The sequence below is a fragment of the Uranotaenia lowii genome, chromosome 2 (genome assembly GCF_029784155.1).
Source record: "Uranotaenia lowii strain MFRU-FL chromosome 2, ASM2978415v1, whole genome shotgun sequence".
NCBI lineage: Eukaryota > Metazoa > Arthropoda > Insecta > Diptera > Culicidae > Uranotaenia > Uranotaenia lowii.
Window position 1 is genome coordinate 242,033,009 of NC_073692.1, and position 10,572 is coordinate 242,043,580.

Genomic DNA, 10,572 nt, shown 5'->3' on the forward strand with positions numbered 1-10,572 from the left:
TATTTGATTCAACAGTAGTTTTATTTCATCGAATTTATCAGGATTATTAATGCCTCTTGCATTTAGTTGCAGGATTTTTAGAGTAAAACGATCAGATTTATTGGAATTTTTATTTTTATTTAATTCATGTATTGTATTGTAATAATGGTTTGTGTGTAAAAAATTCATATTTATTTAATTATAAATTGATAACAGTGATCCGTTGCTAGTTCTGAGTGTGATGACGCTTTGGTGATGACATGGTAAATGATGAAGAGCTTGAAAAATTTAGAGCACGCTTTTTAGATTCCATCAATTTCAATAATTCCTGTTTTGAACCAATTTTTTCAACTCTGGCACCATCACTTCTTCTTATTAGTATTTTCCCGTCTCGTCCAGGCCACACATATTTAATTCCGATGTCTTCTTGTACCTTTTTGGTTTCCTTGAGAAGATCCTTTCCAAACGTTGTCAGCTCGTCTCGCATGGTAACTGTTTTCAGAGACTTTTCATATAAATTTCCCAAAGCGGAGACTTTGAGAACACCATGAGCACGCTTTTTCTCAAACAGATTGTTTTTCGCTTCTTCCGAATTGAAAACAACCAGCATTGGTGGGATGTTGGTTTGTGTTTTGTTTCCTACTAAGCGTTTCGCACTTACGATGTCCTTATCGTCCATATTGTAACCGACAGCCGCCCCTATTTGTTGAATAAGGACCCGGGGGTTTTCATTTTCCGATATTGGGATACCCAGAACGATTGCGTTACGAGAAAGCTCTCTACGGTTAATCCGATCAAGTTCTAGTTCCAGTATATCAACGCGATTTGAAAGAGTACTGTTTTGTTCCCTGCAAGTAACTATTTCCATGCGCAGTTCCTGATTCTCAGTCCTTAACGCAACTAGTTCTAGCTTTAGTTCTTCGAAACCTTTGCTAATCTGATCAAATTTTTCAGCTAAAAATTCTTGCGATCTTTCTATGTGCTTATTTGTTTCAAGTAGTTCCGCTATCTGATGCTTTGAATATTCGAGCGCGATACGTACGTCAGCAGACTCCTTCCTTGACTCCCGTACCGATTTCCCTATGTTACGAAGCTCCTCAATAATTTCGTTGTAATCTCCTTGCGATTGTGTCTTATGACCTGAGTTTTGCTCAAAACATTCTGTGGAACAATAAAAGGGTTTTTTTCTAGCTCGTGCAATTGCGTTTCCACGTATTTGCTTACATCGAAAATGGACGGATCTACCGCATGATGAGCATTCAATAATTCGTTGAGAATCCTTTTCGATTAAACCACAGAGAAAGCAGATGATTGAATTATCATCATCATCACCTTCTAGATTCATATTTCTACACTTTTGCGACTTCGAAGAATTTATGGCAACACTGGCAGCATGTGAGTTACAGCACCTTGATGATGAGGATAGCGCATTTAGTATTCCTCACGACTCACTTGTTGACAATTTTTCGAGCAGTACCAAAAACAATGGACGAAAGTACGCGCGGTGTAAGTTTTGTTCGCGATCGTTAGTGAAATTGTGCATAAATACCTGCGATTTATGTACTTTTACCGGCCGATCTGTTCCCGTACTCCAATTCTGCAGGACCCCAGCTACGCCAATTGGATCAGCTAACCGGGCAAACTGATTTACGGGTATGTTTTTATTGCTTTTTCGAGGATTTGCTATGCGCCTTTAGAATGAGCTTCCGATGATTCCACTTCTTGTTCTGTGACTTATGGGCATCGATGAAAGCCCGGGTTTTAGTGCGTCCACTTGCACTTTGGCCACAAGGATTTATCCTTTACTGACTGCAGTGCAATTGACTCATGGGCGATCCTGGCCGAGTGATTCTAGCACATGGATTATAATTTTCATGTAGGAGAATCTACCGAGAGCGATTTTTACTGGATTTTAAACTATAGAATTGTTGATTGTATTTTAATATTATAGCTGACTTTATTTTGATTTTGTTTGCATTCCCATTTCCCCGGGCGCCAGTATTAGCTTCTTCATTGCATAGAGACAGGCTATGCTATGCTACCACAACTGCGCTGATGCAATTGGTCATATTTGGTCTTCTCAGGCTGCCAAATTCGGGACGAACGTGCACCGGAGTAGACTACCTACTGTTCGGCTGAAGAAGGAAAGAAGAATCTCCCGGAAATGGCTTGAGAATTGATTTCCTACATTTTGCGACGTGCATCAGAAGATCAAAAGCCGTTTTCTGACGGTAGAAGAGAATGTTAGTGGCGTGGCTGAAAGAGCTAATATGTAATAAATTTGTAATCAGAGATACACTGGAATCCCGCAGTAAACAAGAGTTCAAGTAGGTACCTACCGACTATTATTGCGCGTTGCGGTTTCAGCTTACCCGGGCCCAGCTTGCTCATATAGCTGAGGATTGCCCCCAGGGCAGATAGAATCTAGCATCGCTTTTGGCGGTTCTTGCCCTTCTAACGCTTTCCTTTAATCTGTGAATGAGACAATCGAGATAAATCACATTAAATTTCCAATTATTTCTAGTGGCTTTTGTCTCCGGTATCGAGTTAATTGTTTTGAGATTAGTTGAATGCTTGATACACCTGTGGAGATATTCAGAGTAGTAAAATAAGGGACATAATGATCTTTATAGATACATAAGTATGTAATTCATGTTCTGAACCTGTATAAAGCATTTGGAAGTAGCTGGTAATTTAAAAAAAATAAAGTTTGTAAATTTCTAATAAGCGCATATTCCAAATTTGATCGTTTCTCTTTTGTCCAATTCGGAATTTCCACTTTCTTGTCACCCATACTCAATCCACCTCAATCTATCCAGGATTTGGCATCGCTAACTAAAAAGTTGGCTGCACTAACTAACTTATTGTTTGCCATTCTTTATCGATTCCGCCAAGTATTTTGCTAAAGTTTACGATCTCTTAGTTAAAGTGTCAATTTTTAGGGATGTATCACCCAAAAGCAGGCTTCGTTTTGCTCATCTTGACCAAAAAAAAAGACAGTGAACTTTTTCGCTCCGAATAATTGTGAGTCCATTTTTAAAAGCATTTCATCATCTGCTGCAGCCCATCCCGGTAAATTTGAATCGGCAGAGAGGTAACTCAAATCGCCAGAGGGATCGTAACGATCTCTCTGGCGATTTTGCATCATCACATCGTTAGAGAGGAACACACCATACGTGTGCCTTGGGTGAGTGCCACGAATTAAGCTAAGACACGCCCTCCAGAGAAACACACGAACACAATCCGAATAGTGTTTGTATGTTTCCCTCCGAGACGCGTGTTCGCCTGCCTGAGAAGTCGACAGCTACGATTGAAAGCACACACGGGACACGGGGACAAAATGCGACCACACCGTACGAGTGTACGATTTAAACTGATTTCGTATGTACGCATTCGTATTTGTTGCCTCTAGGTATCTCGGCAGGACAAACCGAATGAAAATATTTGCGTTCTTGGAGTTTCGCCGAAGTTACCCGTTTTATTCTAAGTTCGGTGACTCAACTCTCAATTTTTTGCATGCTCTGTCGATTTTTGAGAGGACGCGCTTACTGGGATTAAGCGCGTCCTCTCAGAAATCGACAGAGCATGCAAAAAATTGAGAGTTGAGTCACCGAACTTAGAATAAAACGGTTAATTTCGGCGACACTCCAAGAACGCAAGAATTCTCATTCGGTTTGTCCTGCCGAGATACCTAGAGGCAACGAATACGAATGCGTACATGCGAAATCAGTTTAAATCGTACACTCGTACGGTGTGGTCGCATTTATCTTCGCGTTTTTTATATGCGTGCTTTCAATCGTAGCAGTCGACTTCGCAGGCAGACAAACACGCGTCTCGAAGAGAAACATACAAACACGATTCGGGTTGTTTTCGTGTGTTTCTCTGGAGGGCGTGTCTTAGCTTAATTTGTGGCACTCACCCAAGGCACGCGTATGGTGTGTTCCTCTCTAACGATGTGATGATGCAAAATCGCCAGAGAGATCGTTACGATCCCTCTGGCGATTTGAGTTACCTCTCTGCCGATTCAAATTTACCGGGAGAGTGAGCAGTGAGAAAATTTTTCTCTAACGAATGATCACTCTTCTACTGTCAGAGCACTGTTGGTGTGTGACTCTGAAAGCACCTCATCAGCGCTACGTCCCAGTAAGCGCGTCCTCTCAGAAATCGACAGAGCATGCAAAAAATTGAGAGTTGAGTCACCGAACTCAGAATAAAACGGTTAATTTCGGCGACACTCCGAGAACGCAAATATTCTCATTCGGTTTATCCTGCCGAGATACCTAGAGGCAACGAATACGAATGCGTACATACGAAATCAGTTTGAATCGTACACTCGTACGGTGTGCTCGCACTTTATCCCCGTCTTTTTATATGCGTGCTTTCAATCGTAGCAGTCGACTTCTCAGGCAGGCAAACACACGTCTCGAAGGGAAACATACGATTCGGATTGTGTTCGTGTGTTTCTCTGGAGGGCGTGTCTAAGATAATTTCATGGCACTCACCCAAGGCACGCGTATGGTGTGTTCCTCTCTGCCGATTAGATGATGCAAAATCGTTAGATATATCGATACGATCACTCTGTCGATTTGAGTTACCTCTCTGTCGATTCATGTTTACTGGGGTGTGATCAGTGAAATGAATTGCTCAGAGAAGGCAAGGCCATAGTTTCGTTATTCTCATCGCTCCAACCCAGTAAGCGCGTCCTCTCAGAAATCGACAGAGCATGCAAAAAATTGAGAGTTGAGTCACCGAACTTGGAATAAAACGGTTAACTTCGGCGACACTCCAAGAACGCAAATATTTTCATTCGGTTTGTCCTGCCGAGATACCTAGAGGCAACAAATACGAATGCGTACATGCGAAATCAGTTTGAATCGTACACTCGCACGGTGTGGTCGCATTTTGTCCCCGTGTCCCGTGTGTGCTTTCAATCGTAGCTGTCGACTTCTCAGGCAGGCGAACACGCGTCTCGGAGGGAAACATACAAACACGATTCGGATTGTGTTCGTGTGTTTCTCTGGAGGGCGTGTCTTAGCTTAATTCGTGGCACTCACCCAAGGCACGCGTATCGTGTGTTCCTATGTGATGATGCAAAATCGCCAGAGAGATCGTTACGATCCCTCTAGCGATTTGAGTTACCTCTCTGCCGATTCAAATTTACCGGGAAAGAGAAAAAGAAATGCAAATCGCATATGAAATTTGGCCGTTTCACCAAATCATGTGGACAGCTTTAAAATGTGATTGAACCGTCCTCTTTCTACTTGGAATTATGGAACATTGGCCTAGCATTTGTCAACCTGATTTAATGCTGGAGACGTTCAATAAGTCTGCAGAGGTAAAAAAGTTTGAAACTTTTGGAAATTTCAGACATTTCGGGAACCTTGGAGTTTGAAAAAAAACTATATTTTTGATTCCGACATTGAGAACTCTGACAATCATAAATTAAAGAATTTGACAGGCCTAAAGTAAAATTCAGCTAGTGCAGAAATAAACCACAACCGAAGCATCACAACTCTGTTCGGTCGTTGATTTCTCAGCCAGCAATTGAGAAGCTGATGAACATTTCTCCGTGCGAGAATGAAATAAGGTGACTGCGTTTTTTAAATGCTCTGCAACAAAACGTGAACTGCTTGATCATTTTAAGTGTGAGAAAGCATATTTCTCCCAGGCGTTTGACAAGCAGACGAGAAAAAAATGAGCAAAAATCACGAAAATCGAAGAAGACTGCCCAAAAGGATAATAGTTTCGAAAAAAAAAATGAGGTTTGGATTGCTTATCGATAACTAAAAATTTAAAAAGGTAAACAATAATACACTATTAGCAGACATATTAAAACAATTGTAGTTTTGTAAAATGCTTTTTATAGAAACCGTTTTGGGATTGTTTCCGTTATACATATTTATGGTTGAATCAGTTTAGTCAGTCCACGATTTGATTAAGTTGGTGTAGGTATTTAGTGAAAGCTGTAAAAAATTCAAATAAAATAAAAACAAAATTAATTTGTTATTTGAGTTTAAAATCATTTAATCAAATAATGCAACGTTTGTCGTTCAGCAGTTATTCCTGTTTTGTTTAATACAATTTTCCTTGCTCGAGGAAGGCTACAAGGTATATGTATGTATGTATGAATCCACCTTGGGTTTACGGCAGCGCCGCGGTTGTGGCAACAAAAATAACCCACGAGTCTATCTTGGTTACCACGCAAGACGATCATAGCTATTCAATGAGACTTTCAAGGGAGCGGAATCATAAGCAGAGGCACTTACGGTATCCAAGGTTATAAGGGGTATAAGTCTCGAGTAGCTTTAGCCATCTTGTTGTCTAGCCAGGATAGCATGCAAGCTATAATCCCGCCGCCAAGGCTTCCGAAAAAAGAGTGCGTCCTTATTTTACAAAAAGTAAACAAATACTTTATTTTCTTCAACCACGTCAAATTCCCTTGACATGAATTGAGGAATTTCCAATATTTGAAGCGGTACTAGCATACACGGTAACCCGCTCTTTTTGCAAAACGAGGATACCCAGATGCCCCTGCCCAAACATTTATTTGTTCAATAATGAAATTATATGATTTATGAAATATATGAAATGATATGAAGTATAATAATAATAATATCAATAATAATAATAGTAATAATAATAATAATATAGGGTAATATATATTTCAGTAAGATTGATTGTGACCTTTTGTTGTTTTTATGTAAAAGGCTATAAGTTGGCTAACCTGCAACTAATTTTTTTTTTTAGTGTAATGTAACATAGACATAGAATTAATAAAAAATGGTAACATAATAAAAGTGTTTAAAAATGGTTTGAAGTGGTAATATTCATTTTTTTTTAATTTAATAAATATATGATGTAATCATGTAGATAATCATGTCGATAACCCTTTAATCTGAAAATAATTCAAGTTATTAATAAAAAATGTTCAAATTGTTTGATCCATTGGAAATGCTGGTTGATGCTGCCGCTGCAAGGGTTAAATTGTTAATTGTTCATATCAATGGGACATAAATTCATATTTATCGTAATAATATTTACAATACGTGCTGCTATAACTTATGAGAGTTTATTTTCTGATGGGGCCCTTTTAACTTTTGTAAAAAATGTTATTTGCAATGAGATGTATTGTGTGATTCTCTGTACTCAACAACCTCTAGAGAACAATCATCATTTTTTGAAACTCTTCAGAACTACCTCTTCTTCAAATGCTTTTAAGAACTAACTGTTCCAATCAATCGCTCAAAACACAAATATCTTCGACATTCCTCTAAAATTTATTGAATCCATCGAATCACATCATGATTATTTGAATGAAATTGAAGAAACATTTTATGGGGTTATAGGATACGACTAGAAACAAAACAATCCTTGGGCTTCCTAGAATGCAATTTTCTGAAACTCAAACGATGATTAGTATACGATTTAAATATTAAAACAATGTGGGATAATATTTTAGAAGGGCTTGTGTCGATTTGCTATTCTACTATTTGTTTGAAATTAAAAGTTTCGAGCTCGGGAACTTCTGCCGTTTGAAGACGCATCCTGGTTAATTCATTTGTCGGGGTAATCTCAGAGCTGCTGGAAATTCACTTGTACTGTTGGCTTTACGCATACATTTCATCTTTCGCTGCACATATGTTATCGGTATAAGGGAAAAAATTGCAGATAATATGAAATCTGAATAAGAAAATCGAATTATTTATGATGATTTATATGCAATAAGAACAATATACAACACATGCAACGAGAGATAGTATAAAGCCAAGATTTAAAAACTGAGATAGAAGTTCATTAGGAGAATTTTAAATATTATCCGCCGTGTACCTATTACATCAGTGAAAAAAGTTAAATGATTGAGATTTTTTGGTATGTATATATCGATTTTAAATGCGTATACTAATAATATTTCCCGAAAATGCATCAAAGCTCCCAGGTCCCAGGTTTGAAGCTTTAACGGTTCTGATCGTTTCAATGGGAAACATCAAGGGATATTAAATAAGGTAGTGCCGAGAGCCATATTGAATTTTTATTTGTGACGTCACAAAAACGATTGTTCGAGAATTTATATGAGAATGGTAGGAATTGAAAAAAAAAGACTCTAAATGCCAATAAAAGATTGTGATTTTGTATAAAAATTAGTGTTTTGATCACTATTGTAATGAAGAGCTTAAACTGCTCTGGCTTGAACACTTTTATTGAAGACTTTGAAATAATTTAATAGTTTTGCAATTTTCAGTGAGATAATCCACCATTTTTTCGAACTTCGATGATCTATTTCATCGAAAAATTATTCTTAAATGTATCTTTTTTGTACCGATCTCGAAGCGCAAGAATCTTTCTACAATAACATGTTTTCAAATTGGAAAGTTTCCAGCAGATTCTTCGATCTATCAACGAAAAAGAAAAGTTTTCTAGTAAGTTTACAGATTTTTCGTGATTGTGAATTCTCAGCCTGTACCAATACTAGAACAGGACTGCCTTGGCACCACCTTCTTTGAATATTCCTTGGAAAAACATAATATGGTAGATAACAGCAAGCAGATTATGCGTATGTAGCGTAAAGATGGGCCAGTGTATCGTGTGTATCGTCAGCCTGCATACTATAATGTATGAATACCTAGAGAAATTGAGAGACAAAAATGCTTTGCATATTGTACATTATTGTCAACGGCTCGCCTCACTACTCATCTATATTTTTCTGTGTGATTCCCGCTTGCTGAGATGTCGAGGTTGGTTGTTTTACATGGGTTTTTGAAACATCTGATAGTCAATAATATAATCAATAATAAGAATACAAAAATTTTTTTTACTCTAAATGTTTTATGTGAGTTTTTTTTTTTCAATTAACAATGCGCAATTAAAAATGAATTCTATGACGAAACAAAACGAAACGAAACGATTATAATGGATTGATCTCACCAACTCTGCCTCGGCGCCTCTGCATGATGGTCGGATAGGTAATCAGCTTTTTTTTTTTTTTTTTTTTTTTTTTTTTTTCCTTTTTTATGGGAGTTTAACACGGAGTGTCATTCTTCCCTATTTTCGCTTAAATTTCGGGCAGGAGGTTTGTACTTGCAAGGAAACTTATTAGCTTTTTCTCTTCGTCGGGGCAATTGGCAAGTATTTGCCTTAAGCTGCTAGCTAATTGATGCTCTGCTCTGTGCTCTTCGTATATAGAGCAGTCAACAAGGATGTGTTTGACGGAGACAACACAGCTGCACGAAGGGCAGATGGGAGGGTTGTCCCTATCAAGAAGATAGGACTGAGTTAGCCTGGTGTGGCCAATCCGTAATCGGGTTAGGGCAGTTCTCTCTCTGGGGTTTTGCCGGTCGATCCATTTTCGGGGGCAGTTCTTCACTTCCCTTAGTTTGGCTGTCCGGTTGTTTGCCCAGTCTCTCTCCCAGGCTAGGGAAAGTTGGTTGGAGGTGTAACGATAGGCATCTTGTTGGGGGATAGATAATTGTGATGGGGTGAGATTGGCACCTATTGAGGCCAGCCGGTCTGCAGATTCGTTACCGGGTATACCGGCGTGTCCAGGAATCCAAACTAGGGTTGCTTTTTTGTTTAAAGCTTCGCTAGCTATGGATGAAATCCAGGGGTGTTTAATATTGCCCTTGGATACGGCTTTCAGCACACTGGCTGAGTCGGAGAAGATGGTTGGAGGTGTTGAATGGTTTTGTTGGGTATTCTGGAGGGCGTTCAATACGGCATATGCTTCGGCGCTGAAAACGGAGCACTGGGTTGGTAAGGCGATGCTTCGTTTATCGGAGGGGTCATCAATGCCACAACCGACTCTGTCATCAATAGTCTTAGAGCCGTCGGTGTATATGTGGGTGGTCGTCTTGTATTTTCTGTCGAGGAGTTGGTAGAAGTGGGGTAGGACTGTGCTAGAGTGTTGACCGGCTTTGATATTAAGGGACAAGGACAGATCGACGGATGGTGTTTTCTCGGTCCAATACCGAAAGGCGGGGGTTCTTCTTTGGCAGATGGATGGAAGGGTAGAGTTAGTAAGTTCTAGGAGTAGAGTGTTGGTGCGAGATACTAATGGAGCATCGCTGTTACCTCCGATGGCGAGCCAGCGGAGAGATTTGGATGTTAGATGTTTGGCCACTAGATATCTGAAGGGAAGCTGGCCGCTTTCAGCCATAATAGATACAATTGGGCTTGTGACAAAGGCAGAACCAACTGTTCTTATGAATCCATTGTATAAGGGTTCGAGTTTATTATAGAGACGTGGGCCGGACCTACTGATGAAACCAAGTCCGTAGAGTACTGATGGGAGTATCCATCCATGGACAAATCTTAGGAGGGAGTCGCGGTTGGCATGACTTGGGGTTTTACTCAGGATCCGAAGTATGTTGGTCTTGTTTTTTGTGCTTTTTCTGACATGATTGAGATGAGTTGAGAAATTCAGTCGATCATCAATCCAAACACCCAAAAGTCGGATGGAGTGGACGAAGGGAATGGCTTGATTAAGAAGTTTTAAAGGAGGGAGCTTTTTGAGTTTCTTTCTGTTAGGGCCCAGGTGGAGGAGTTTGGACTTGTCAGGAGAGAATTGGAAACCCGTTCTGGGTGCCCAGCTGGCTATTT

At 39.5% G+C, this 10,572-nt stretch overlaps 1 protein-coding gene across 1 annotated transcript; it reads right to left on the reverse strand.

Moving 5' to 3' along the window:
* Positions 1–9,028: 9,028 nt before the first annotated feature.
* LOC129742463 (uncharacterized) lies at positions 9,029–10,129 on the reverse strand. Its single transcript, XM_055734362.1, has one exon. The coding sequence runs from the start codon at positions 10,127–10,129 to the stop codon at positions 9,029–9,031; it is 1,101 nt and encodes a 366-aa protein (XP_055590337.1).
* Between the last annotated feature and the right edge of the window lie 443 nt (positions 10,130–10,572).